At 34.7% G+C, this 13,942-nt stretch overlaps 1 protein-coding gene across 3 annotated transcripts in view; it reads left to right on the top strand.

Moving 5' to 3' along the window:
* The window catches only part of LOC121410380 (LIM and SH3 domain protein Lasp-like), a 50,517-nt gene extending 38,103 nt beyond the window's left edge, over positions 1-12,414 (top strand). For all 3 annotated transcript variants that reach the window (XM_041602424.1, XM_041602423.1, XM_041602425.1), the window contains 2 exons: positions 8,936-8,991; positions 9,349-12,414. In XM_041602424.1, coding sequence (XP_041458358.1) covers positions 8,936-8,991; positions 9,349-9,564 — 272 coding nt within the window. In that variant the 3' untranslated portion in view covers positions 9,565-12,414. The remainder of the gene's footprint in view (positions 1-8,935; positions 8,992-9,348) is intronic.
* The last annotated feature ends 1,528 nt before the right edge of the window (positions 12,415-13,942 follow it).

Consider the following 13,942-nt stretch of genomic DNA (forward strand, 5'->3'; position numbering starts at 1 on the left):
CAATTTTTTTTTGCACTTTAATTAAATCAGACTCTACTATCATAATTATAATTCAAACTTATGCCTCACTGCATCCATGGGAAAATAAAGTGGACCATTTTTGTCTCACCTGCATAGCAGAGTGAGACTATAGGCGCCGCTTTTCCGACGGCGGCGGCGGCGACGGTGGCGGCGGCGGCGGCGTCAACATCAAATCTTAACCTGAGGTTAAGTTTTTGAAAGGACATCATAACTTAGAAAGTATATGGACCTAGTTCATGAAACTTGGCCATAAGGTTAATCAAGTATTTCTGAACATCCTATTAGAGTTTCATGTCACATGACCAAGGTCAAAGGTCATTTAGGGTCAATGAACTTAGACCATGTTGGAGGAATCAACATCAAAATCTTAACCTGAGGTTAAGTTTTTGAAATAACGTCATAACTTAGAAAGTATATGAAACTAGTTCATGAAACTTGGACATAAGGTTAATCAAGTATCACTGAACATCCTGCATGAGTTTAATGTCACATGACCAAGGTCAAAGGTCATTTAGGGTCAATGAACTTTGGCCAAATTGGGGGTATCTGTTGATTTCCCATCATAACTTTGAAAGTTTATGGATCTGATTCATGAAACTTGGACATAATAGTAATCAAGCATCACTGAACATTTTGTGCAAGTTTCAGGTCTCATGATTAAGGTCAAAGGTCATTTAGGGTCAATGAACTTTGGCTGAATTGGGGGTATCTGTTGAATTACCATCATAACTTTGAAAGTTTATGGATCTGATTCATGAAACTTGGACATTAGAGTAATCAAGTATCACCGAACATCCTGTGCGCATTTCAGGTCACATGACCAAGGTCAAAGGTCAATGAACTTTGGCCGAATTGGATGTATCTGTTGAATTACCATCATAACTTTGAAAGTTTATGGATCTGATTCATGAAACTTGGACATAAGAGTAATCAAGTATCACTGAACATCCTGTGCGAGTTTCAGGTCACATGATCAAGGTCAAAGGTCAGTGAACTTTGGCCGAATTGGATGTATCTGTTGAATTACCATCATAACTTTGAAAGTTTATGGATCTGATTCATGAAACTTGGACATAAGAGTAATCAAGTATCACTGAACATCCTGTGCGAGTTTCAGGTCACATGATCAAGGTCAAAGGTCAATGAACTTTGAGCCATGTTGGTTTTTTTTGTTAAATAACAATCATATCTCTGTAAGTTTATTGGTCTAGTTCATAAAAAGTGGACATAATAGTAACCATGTATCACTGAACATCTTGTGCGAGTTAGAGTAGTTTTCAAAGTCAGCACTGCTGCTATATTTAACTGCGTGATGCAGGTGAGACGGCCAGAGGCATTCCACTTGTTAATAAATGAGCTCAATTTCCATTGCCCGGTCTGCGCTATTCTTATCTGGACATTTTAAGCAGTATGAGTGGCAAATCTACATGTATATGATCAAGATGACTAATTACTATCAGTGGGCCCATGGTACATGTTTTTAGCTCATCAAATCATATTGAAGGAATTTCCAGCTACCTTTTTTAGTTTGATCAAGTTTTTGATAACTTTGATCTGAATTAATCTCATCAATAAGCATCACATATCTGGTAATGCTCGGTATTCCCACCTTGTGTCTCATACTATCCATGTTCCCATATGACTATACTATATGGGATGTTTGTTGTGCATAAGAAGCATTGACCTATCTGTAATGGCACAGTATTGACTTTGATAGTTACACCTGTCAAGAATATCAATGTTCTTCTCTTCCTGTAAGTAGTACTGCCAGTCTGCATGTGTGCAGATTCATGATGCCATCCAGGTACAGCTCATTATTAAATGAATAGGCTACATGTATGTGATCTATCATCACAGGCAATCTGCTCACTGCTGAGAACGTCAGTAACTCACCCCAGATACATACTACATGTATAGTCAGGGGGAAGGGCAGTCTCTTGAGTACATCTCTTTAATGACCGATCATTCACACTGTCTCATACGCACGGAATCTCATAGCGATGAAGTGCTAATTTCTATGCTGCCATGCCTTTATCACATTTTTGCGCATACACATTCAATAAAAACAGCTGTGCCATTTTTCACTGTTACATGGTTGCAGCAATGGGATTAGCCAACATAATGCAAGTTTGGTAATAGTGTGAACGGGAGTCAGAGAGGGGAGCATTAACTTCATCCAACTTGCCACTAATAATGAAGATGAATTGAAAGATCAGTGTCTATTCTCTTTTCTACCCTTATGTACCGTACTTACAGGTAATAGATGAGAAAATTTGATACGGTGGCTTTTAAAAGCAAATTGGAATTCACAAAAGAGGGGAAGAAGTGGGCAAATAACTTTTGATAAAAAGTGGACATGGAAGAAAGGAGGAAAAATCTGTATCTATAGTGTACATATACTTTGTCCCTTTTAAGGACTTAGTCACTTGAATTCTTAATTTGCAATGCAATGGAAAGTTTAAGTATCAAAACAATAATATCATGCAAACTTACACTTTTACAACTACAAGCTACACATGTAGTACAAAACATACATTTATTTGATTCAGGTTCAATTTTTTTTAATACAGCAACAAAGGAAAAATTTAAAGCTTATCAAATAAAGGCTTCAAATACAAAAAGTTCTTTATGAATTTGTATAATTTGAGTGATTCCCATTGTAGATACATTTTTAACTATCATTTCAAGAAATAAATAGCTTAAGGGTACATATATCAGCAAGCAACAAGGAAGGAAGTAGGCCAAACTGGAAGGAAAATATAAATTTACTTGAGAGATTGTGAAAATTTATTTGTTCTGCTTGTATCCTGTCTTTCATGCTCAACAATGTCCATACAAATTGTACATATTGAAATTCTGAAGGAGGCAGGAATGGCTCATTAGCTTAAGTTGGCCTTTGTTCCAAAAATTTAAAATTTTCAAAAAATACATTTAGAAAATCACCCATCCATCACTGGTGGGAAGTATTATTTTAATGGTATGGATTGAATACCGCATCCACCCACAAAGTGGCTACATTGTGCTCCTAAATGCTCTCATCCCTCGGCCTGGCAATGTCGGGAATTTATGGAATGAAACTTGGAGAGACCGTCTTGATTACAAGGGATAGCCCTATCTTCGACCTCGTTCTCACTAGGGCTGTCTGCACCAGCCCGAGCTTTCAAATTAGCTGATGCAGCAAATTATCCCAATCTGAACAATCTCAAGATTATTTGTAATGGAGATGCAATTATCACGCTGGTTCGCTGGATTAATCTCAAGATTGCAATCCCAAGTCAACTTGGGATTATTTGCAAAATAGCTCGTTATCTTACGAATTATCCCGTTAATTCGCAGTTGCAGACGCACTAGGTATTATTCATTCACGGTGTCACACCATAATGCATTGATGCTTCACTTAAGCACGAATCATTCTTCTTGAGATGGTGGAGACGAGGTTTCTTGAATTTCAAGATTATTTGTGAAGAGGGCTGATCGATTTAAAATCTCGAGATTGAGCAAACTACTATACTTTCTAAAACTAGTTTACTTTAAACCAGTTCTGGAAGCAGTTTAGAAGATCGCTTTGCTAGCATTCCTAGCATTCCCACCTGATCACCGGAAAGTGTTTTTTTAAAACATGTCATGTAAATTCTACAAACAAGTGTGTGGAGTAGCATGCTCAAAATGTGCGAAGATCACTTCCTGAAGAACGGTTGTGTCATCATGTTGTAACGAGGCAACGTGATCTTAAAAACTACATGGCCAGATGGTTTTCCGAACCGGTTCAGAAGACAGCTTCCAAGACCGCTTCGACCATTTTCATTACATGTTAAACTGGTTTCCACTATAAAACTAGTTATTGTTTCCATGAAACTAGTTTCCACTATTTTTAGGAAAGTCATGAGAACAGGGTCCAATACCTCCCTGTCCGTGCATCATCTCCCTTATACACAGTGAAAGCTATGGCTGTTTGATGTACAACTACATGTAAAGTTACGCCGTTTATGTAGAAGGAGCTCTGGTGTAACTAGGTTACATAGAGTTATTGGCTTTAATTCTTCAGTCTTTCATTTTGCAGTTGTTACATGTATCTTAATGAAAAATTCAGGATGAAATCGAAATCTAAAATATAAGCTGCTGATTTTTAATGCTGAATATTTTTCCCCTCATTATGATGTAAGTCATGCTTGATTCCTTGTTGAATAAGTATCATGTCCATTATTGAAACCTAGTATGATTCACAGGAGGTGTTTATTGTCAAATCTGCAAAATATTGAATACCGTATTCTATTTCATGTTTTTATTATGATGAAATTAGCATAGCACATTGTTGTGCATATACATGTATTTATAAAATTTTGTGAAGGTAAGCAAAACTTTGTCACAACTACTTAGTTAAGATCTGATTTTATGATATTTTCAATATTATGCTTGTTTGGTATTTCTCTATTTATTAAAATCTCCTTTTGGGGGGATGGACTTCCTTTAACTGTAATAAAATCAAAATTCATTTTTTATCACCAATAATTTTTCAGGCATCAAGCAGCTCATATTCATACGTGTGTCAGTAGTAGGTGGGGTTTTATACTGATGACAAATATACCTATGATGATATTATCATGATCATAGTAGATGTCTTGGTTTCCATAGCAGTTGATATAATCTTCCAGGCAAGTGAGAGAATCAGGGAGCTGATGCGAAAAGCCCAGGCCAACACAGTGTGTTCATACATACAGTATATGCACAGAATTGCATAGTTTACATACATCCTCATACCAGGGGAGTTCTTCATGTAGATCATCCCTGGTAAAATACTGCATTGCTGTATAGATTCCTGACATATCATGAATTAAATCATTGGGATGTCACTATCATGTCAACTGAGTCCCTCTGATTCTGGCAAAACACACACAAAATATTTGTGCCAAGAGGCATCTATCATAAATTTGTAATCAAGATAGAATTTAATTTTCTAGTTTCTACTATAACTATAACCATAACCAAAAGTTAAAGTGTAATATTTTGCAAATTAGTGATATTCATGTTTTTAGCACAGGATAATCGCATGAAAATTGCATAAAGTTATTTTATGCATAGTTTTGCTATTAACTAAACACAAAAATATAACATGCCATAACAAGCCTATTGGTATAATCTTGGATGGGAGGAAACTTTTTTTGTAATCTTATGAAATTTCACTCATCTGTTATACTTCTTTTAGGAATCCAGTAATTGATTTATATCTTTCCTTAGATATTGAGACAATTGAATTTAACTGTTAAAATTTTAAGGCAATTCATATAAATCTTAACTCTCTTTAAAAAAAAAAAATTTTTACAAGAAAAAAAAGGCTGACATGACATGTTTAGATGATGGTGTATATCATGCTTTTCCAGATAATGACATTTTCTTGATTCAATATGGTACAGTCTGGTGGTAAATCATATATTAAGCAGAAAGATTGAAACTGCCAAACTTTTTTAATGCCTACTTGTATGATAAACTGCAATGCATTTTAGTGTGACATTTGTTATGATTAATTATCCTTTTAGTTTCGGTGGGTCTTGAATTCATAAAGAATGTGTTCATTAATTACAGTTCAGCATGTATAATTGACACTTCATTTAGTTTCTGTTTTTTTTATCCAAGATTTGAAATATATATCAAACTGCAAAGAAAATTATTTGAATTCATGATGTATTCATGCAAGTAAATTTCACTAATAAGTTTTATAAAGGGAAGGGACCTTCATGCTTGGATAGTCATGGGGTTGTTTTTTTTACCCCCCCCCCCTCCCCCTCAACAAATAATAATATAATGATATAAAAATAATATATGTTATTTATATTGCGCACATATCCACCTTGTTAGGTGCTCAAGGCACTCCTTTATTACCGGGCTAAGCTAGGCGTTCATAGCGCACACAGCTTTTTAAGGAATTACTTCCTACCGATACCCATTTACCTCACCTGGGTTGAGTGCAGCACATTGTGGATCAGTTTCTTGGTGAAGGAAATTATGATGTGGCTGGGATTCGAACCCATGACCCCCTGTTTCAAAGTCCAAAGACTAATCCACTGGGCCACAACGCTCCACTTTAATTATAATTATGATTATTTCAAAAAATAAAATAAAGATAGACGAATAACTGAAATAAGATGAAATGCTGATATATTGAATGCAAATTTTGCCATGCCTAATTTAGAATCTGCAATCATACAGTGAAACATTAAGTGTATAACAATGCTCCCCTTCATCTCCAGTGAAACATTCATGACAATATTGTTTAGTATTGAAAGAGATGGTATTTTGTCTATAGTATTAGGTACTTTGTGTAGACTGATGTTAGATTCAGTTGGGGATTTTTTAGCAAAATTGTTTCATATGAATACAAATATAGAATCTTGTGAGTTGGTGTCTTTGCCTTTTTGGGGGCAGGGGTTGGGGGCTCAGATATATTTAGTTCTTGTGAGCATGTTCCTTAATGGGAAAAAGGGCAATTTATTCATACCCACCCATATGAAACTATCAGTGAATTTTAGTATACTTTGGGCATATTATCAGTATTTTATAGTGGGAAGGAAATGCAGAAAAGCTGTTAAATCACTAGGTTAACACTGAGGATCAGTGAATGATCTTGGGATATCCTGGCTTAGCATTTCCTTCTATTTATTGTGGTGCCTGTATAGCATGAATGATGAAATTGATGAGGATCTATCCATATTTGTGTATGTAGTACATGTATATCCAGTTATCGTTATGCTGTTTTTGTATTCTCCCTCTATGTATTACAACAAATAATAACAAATCAGTAGGTATACATGTTGATTTCTCTATAAAACAGTATTGATTTTATTGATTCTAGGAAGGCTTGCATAATTATGTTACATGTATATGTATGTGGTCATAATTTGTTTTCCCATGGGACATGGGAAGAGTACGTACATGAGTGGAGTATCATTATATGTACATGTAGCTTGGGGTAGACTGAAATCAAGAGGAGAGTTTAAGCATGTGAGGGGAATGAAAGTGCATCAATGTGATTTAAAGACTTAAAGCTTCACAGAGAATCCATCTGTTTCAGTTTGTCTGGTGTTGAAGACAGTTTTCATTGTGACCAGGTGTTTGTTTACAGGTGACATACTTGACCATGATTGAGTAGTCACTCTTTGAGCTCTCACAGTATGCGCTTCAATCCATGCAGTGTAGACTGGCTATGAATATTTATGAGGGGATGCACTCCTAGGGTTCCAGCAGGTGACACTGCACAAATGTTCAGTTGATGCCTACTATCTATTCTAGGTACATGTTGAGGTACCAGATATTGTCATTATACCTAATTATTTCATTGCATGTTTTTCCTTCTGATTGTTACGAGCACTCTGATCAGTATCTGTTTTACACTTTCCTTTTTTACATTGATGTAGCTACATGGAGGCCCCTACAGATAGATGAATATGTACATTACATGTATGTATATGCATATAGGTTGTGTCAAGAACTACATGTACATGTAGATGTCAAGTCAAGCTCATTGCCAGCATGTCACTTTGTACTGGGTTTAACCATGGAATTTCACTACGTACTGAATACTTATATGTTAAAACAAAGAACTTCCTTTTCTGTCTGGCTACTGAGTTAGTCATCGGTGTCTTCATGTATTCAAGTTTCTGATTTCATGTAGTGGCTTGGGTGAAGCCTATTGTACATCGGATTCTTGTTAATAGAGTGATCATATAGTTTGTAAGAGTTACAGATGTGTGAAGTTTCCTGAGCAGATTCCTGTTTTCTTCATACAGCTTTATTTTGAAGAGAAAAGAGAAACAAGGAAGACATGAACTTATGTACTAAATATGTTTATTTCACCCTTTGTCTTGTAAACTGAATAAAAAGAAAATACCCCCCCCAAAAAAAAAAGGAAATAAGAAGAAAATAAAACATGAAATGATAAGATAATATTTACTGCTACTGAAAAGAGGTGTTTTGTAGAAGCTGAGATATAAAGAAAATGGGTTCAGATATATACTTTACAATTGGTTGATATATTTAATGATTACAAACAGTTTCCCCTGTGCATATTAATTTAGCATATTTTTTTTATAGGGGAGGGAGTTCTTGGTGTACATGTATGTGTAGGTATTCAACAGAGTATTATGAGTGATGTTATGACAAATTCATGTCTGTGGGTGTGTTAATTGTAGCCCTAGCCGGTACTCCCTCACAATAATTTCCAGCCCGGAAGGATACATGCTTTGAGTCAATAGGACGAAGGATATGATGAGCTCTAGATCTATACATGCCAACAAAAGAGGGCACTGTTCTATTTTCTGGTCATAAGATTGAGAGCTGTGCTTATGATTTTCTGCTTTGGGTTCTGTGCTCTTATACTGATCATTGTTTGATTTGGCTCTACATGTGACAAATTAAAATGTACGTAGTGTGTGTGTGTGTTAACTACATGTATTTAATTGATCATTGTGATACTATTCTTCATATTTATAATTTTCAAGTTTGATATCTTTGTTATTAATTTATTATGGTTCCTTTTGGATATTACTGGTAACCTGAAATGACTGAATGCATGAAATTTTGTATTTACATGTAATATACCAAGATTATATCATTTTGTTGAAAAGACCTCATATTTCAAATAAGGGGAAATAAATTATTTGTTTTTAAATGATATGATAATATATTAATGTCCTGTCAAAATACCAGTCTTTTATATGATCTAATCCCTGGAAAATAAATTTAGAAACTATGCCAGTACTATCCCATTTGATTCATTGTTATGTCAACCATTGATTTTTCTGTAATGAATTTCAAACATTTTTATGATATAGAATTTGTACCCTTATCTGCATTAGTTTAGAGTTTTGTTTGTTTATAAATTGTGATTTATTACTATTCCCCCCCCCCCCCTTTGATTCAGCATATTCTGGACCACCAGGCAAGCAGCAGGCAGTTGGATCATTGTTTGATAGTAAAGTTAGTACACTTCACTTACAATATATATAAATGTGCCTTTCTAATACTTTATCGCATAGTACACATGAATGAAGAGAAAAAACAACGCTTGAAGGGTATCTTTCTAGTTGAGGATAGGTGTCATACATGCCAAAGTGAGAAAAAACATATGTTTTGGGGGAAAGGGGTATATTTATTGAGTATATTATCCACTCATGGTAGATTATTATCTAATATCTAATATCTTAATACAAGATGAGGCAAACTTGTGACAAGCCAGATTTGATGCTGACATATGTGGATATCTGTAAAATAGAATTAACTCAAGTTTGAATTTAAAAAAAAGATGATATATATTCTTGTTCTTTGATATAATAGCCACAGACGGTCCAATCACCACCACCGGCTGGTCAGATGAGCAAAAAATACTGTGCTATCTATGACTACACGGCTGCAGATCAAGATGAGGTGTCGTTTAGAGAAGGTGACCTAGTCATCAATTGGCAACATATTGATGAGGGCTGGATGACAGGAACAATTGAAAGGACTGGCCAGACAGGAATGCTCCCATCTAACTATGTACAGCTTGTATAGTGTTATTGTGTCCTCATCTCTATCTTCACAATGCAAATTTATCAGTCATTGTAGTTTTTCATATTTGATAAAAACAAATAAAGCCAACCAGACATGAATGAGAAGAGGTGTTAACTAGCAACCAGAATAGAATGTTCAGTAAATATTAGGGCCTACAGTACAACTCAGTTCATGGTTTGTGCCATTTATTTTTTGCAACTCATTATCGGTATGACTTGGTGTTAAAGAAAATAAAAGCCATTTTGAAAAATTGGAAAGCTCGTTTAGACTTACAGTAATCCAGTAGTAGATATATACTGACCATGTCTTTATAAAATTTTCCTGCCCTGATTTCTTGTGAAACACAAGATTATTGCCTGCATGATGTGTGTCGAAACCAGGGTATGTGTGTGTATTGTAGATGCACAAAGCATTACTTTGCCAATGGGCCCACCACATTCAAATGAAATTAACGTTTTCACATGACTTTCAAGCTCTTTGAGAGGTTATTTAAAAAACAATCATCAATATGATAATGTGAAAAGAAAGAGCCACTCTCATTTTCTAGCTAAATACTCAATGGAAGTTATCAGTGAAACCCTTCAATAAATAGTCTTATGTGGAAAAGAGAGTTTCGGTTTGTGCTACGGGATAAAGTAGAATTTTGGGTTACTGAGAACAGTATTCATAAAGTGAAAGTATTGTTCTTTCATTGAAAATCATATCTATTTCAAGAACAGTAAGAGCTTAATCAGACATGGCATAGTAGAGTCAAGTAACAAAGCTACGCAATATTATCTGACACAAAGTCAATGAGATTTGAAGCAATGATATTGCATAGCAATTACAGACCTCCCAACTGTCCCGCTTTGGGGGTTACCTTCATGCCATTATGATTAATCAATTATCCCTCTAAATTGACATTTCCAATACCGTGCGTGTATTATTCATGCCTGTCAACTTTTCTGTTTTAATATAAAATATTTGTGAACCAATTGGCGCAACATAGCATGAGATTGCTTCAATCCAGCTCCGCAGAGTATGTAGTGGGAGCAGCGCTTTCCCGCATACACGTGCATTTATTGTCTTGCCATGGTGCATACTGAGCATTTACTGCATTTCTATGCACAGTGTATACATGTAGCTTCGCTTACCACATGGCGTGCCATACCAGAAAAGATTTTTACAGCTTTAATTTGGTGTAGACTGCATGTGGGGTTGCAGTCTCTACACGGTTTCAGACAGAGTAAGGTTTTGCCAGCACTAGACCCCTGGGATCTGATTGTTTGTGTGTACTGTGATCAATACAACACATACCAGGTTATCTTTTTTTATTTACTGTGCCAAATGTTTGGAACAGCATTATTCACAGAATATATTAAAGCTTATTTGTGGACAATCAAAGGAAAAGTACATTTCTTGCCATTGCATTTGCATTGAATATTTGCAGCCATTGTATTCTGACTTATTTTTGTACATATAATATAGAGTTAGATACATATTCTTATAGTATTCAGTATTAATACAATTTTTATAGAATAAACTTTAAAGAACAAATTAAGTCATTATCAACAACAGGGTGCTTGCTATCTCAGTAGATTTTCCTTCCTTGTAAAATGAAATGGGATACATTTGCTTTATGAAAGGGCAGGAAATAAACACAAATTATTGTGACTCATCCCTCATAAACTGACATGTCTAGTACATTTGTGAGCTCTTTAATAAGTAAGGATAGAATATATCTCTATTTTGTATGAACCATCCGGCAGTATTGCAAAAAAAAATAAATAAATAAAAATAAAGTCACATTCTGGAAGGACATTGCCTTGTCATAAAAGCTATTAAAATCATTTTCAATTCTGTTGTGGGTGTCTATTCTCAATATCTTCCTCATCTAAGTACTACCATACTTTATAATCTGGCATGTATTACTTTCATCAGTCATTTGTTATTATGCATGTATATCAGGATATGTTTCTCTTCTTTATGTATAGATTTTGTTGTCTATTCTACTTCCGTATGTAAATAGATCTTTAGATTAGATATGGTATTCAAAGACAACTCTTTGATTTCAAAATTAAATTGTGTATTTAACATACTTTCTTTTGGTTAATGCGATGGCTTACATGTCCTTTGTAAATATGGGTTAAAAGAACACAGTTTAGATTACTTCCCAGTTTTGAAGTGCAACATGGATTTGGAAGATGGTGTAGAAAAGATTCCCCCTCCCATCTTCCCCCACCCCCCTCAAGTCTTGATTTTTCAAGTTTGGTAGACTCTTTTATGTACTCAAATAAATTATTGTGAGTCAGGACAGATAGGAAATTAATTTTTTAAAGAGACATAAGTAAAAAAAGGGAGATATATCATTTACATGTGTATGTACACATATGTCATTTGCTCTTGGATGTACAGTAATGTATGGCATGTGAGAACAAAATGATTAATGATATACCAGTGTTGAATCCCCCCCCTACAAAGAACCCACAAAAACTTGTGAAAATGTTTGAAAGCCAATTTTACTTGAAATCAATCCAGATATAATGTGCCCCTTTATGATTCATAAGTGATTAATTTTATAATAATTTCATAATCATATTAATTTTATAATCTTTAAAACCAACACTCAAGCTTATTCAACAATTGAGAGAGAAGTAATGCAGCTAGGTGTTGATAATATATTTGTATATAGCTGGACTTCTTTTTTTTTCATTATCACAATGAATACCTGTGTGTTACTGCTCTTTGTATCCCATTACATAATTTCTTGATGAAATGATGGCAAACATACACATTTTGGGAAACTGCATTGCAACTATTTTTCAATCATGATTTTTTTTTGGAAACAATATACATTAAAATACATTTTTATCCAACTGGAATCTATTTGCAGTATTATTTGCTTCATGTTTTAAGTACTGTAACACAATTATGTGAGATTTTAACTGTGAAGAGAAGATGTGAATGATTAAATGGAAGGATGATTGAATGGAAGGATGATTGAATGAAAGGATGATAGAATGGGAGGATGATTGAATGGAAGGATGATTGAATGGAAGGATGATTGAATGGAAGGATGATTGAATGGAAGGATGATTGAATGGGAGAATGATTGAATGGAAGGATGATTGAATGGAATGATGATTGAATGGAATGATGATTTAATGGAATGATGATTGAATGGAAGGATGATTGAATGGAGGAATGATTGAATGGAATGATGATTGAATGGAAGGATGATTGAATGGGAGGATGATTGAATGGGAGGATGATTGAATGGGAGGATGATTGAATGGGAGGATGATTGAATGGAAGGATGATTGAATGGAAGGATGATTGAATGGAAGGATGATTGAATGGGAGGATGATTGAATGGGAGAATGATTGAATGGAAGGATGATTGAATGGAAGGATGATTGAATGGAATGATGATTGAATGGAAGGATGATTGAATGGGAGGATGATTGAATGGGAGGATGATTGAATGGGAGGATGATTGAATGGAAGGATGATTGAATGGAAGGATGATTGAATGGAAGGATGATTGAATGGGAGGATGATTGAATGGGAGAATGATTGAATGGAATGATGATTGAATGGAAAGATGATTGAATGGAAGGATGATTGAATGGAAGGATGATTGAATGGAATGATGATTGAATGGAAGGATGATTGAATGGAAGGATGATTGAATGGAAGGATGATTGAATGGAAGGATGATTGAATGGAAGGACGATTGAATGGAACGACGAATGAATGGAAGGACGATTGAATGGCATGATGATTGAATGGAAGGATGATTGAATGGAAGGATGGTTGAATGGAAGGATGGTTGAATGGAAGGATGATTGAATGGTAGAATGATCGAATGGAATGATTTGAACCAATGATGGATTATTACATCAATTAAGTAATGTCTGATAACAAAGAACAACTGATTTTATTTCTAAATGTTTTTTTTATATATTTGAATTTTTAAGGAAATCCAGTTTGACTGGAAGGATGTTTATAACCAGGAAGGAAGATGAAAATTTGCATTTGAGATAAATGGTGCAGATTGATGTTATAAGTTTTCCCTGATTATTTTGGAGAGGGCTTAAAGATCAGAAATATACCCCTGAAGAAATATCCTTTTATGCCTGAAAATGACTCATTCTGAGAACAATCTGATAGCTTATATTTCAACTTTGTTCATGTATGATTAGAATTTTGATTTGATTAAAATGTTTGGTGATGAGGTCAAGTGTCATTGGTCTAGGAAGTCAGTAAGATGTAAAAAATTTGAAGAAACAACTTCAAAATTGAGATTTTGTTGCATCATTATTGAGAAGTGAAAAATAGGTTTGATTCCTCTTTGTGAATTTGCCATTGTAATCTTAACTTCACTTCCCTGATTAAA

This window comes from Lytechinus variegatus, chromosome 3, assembly GCF_018143015.1.
Source record: "Lytechinus variegatus isolate NC3 chromosome 3, Lvar_3.0, whole genome shotgun sequence".
In the NCBI taxonomy this organism is placed as follows: domain Eukaryota; kingdom Metazoa; phylum Echinodermata; class Echinoidea; order Temnopleuroida; family Toxopneustidae; genus Lytechinus; species Lytechinus variegatus.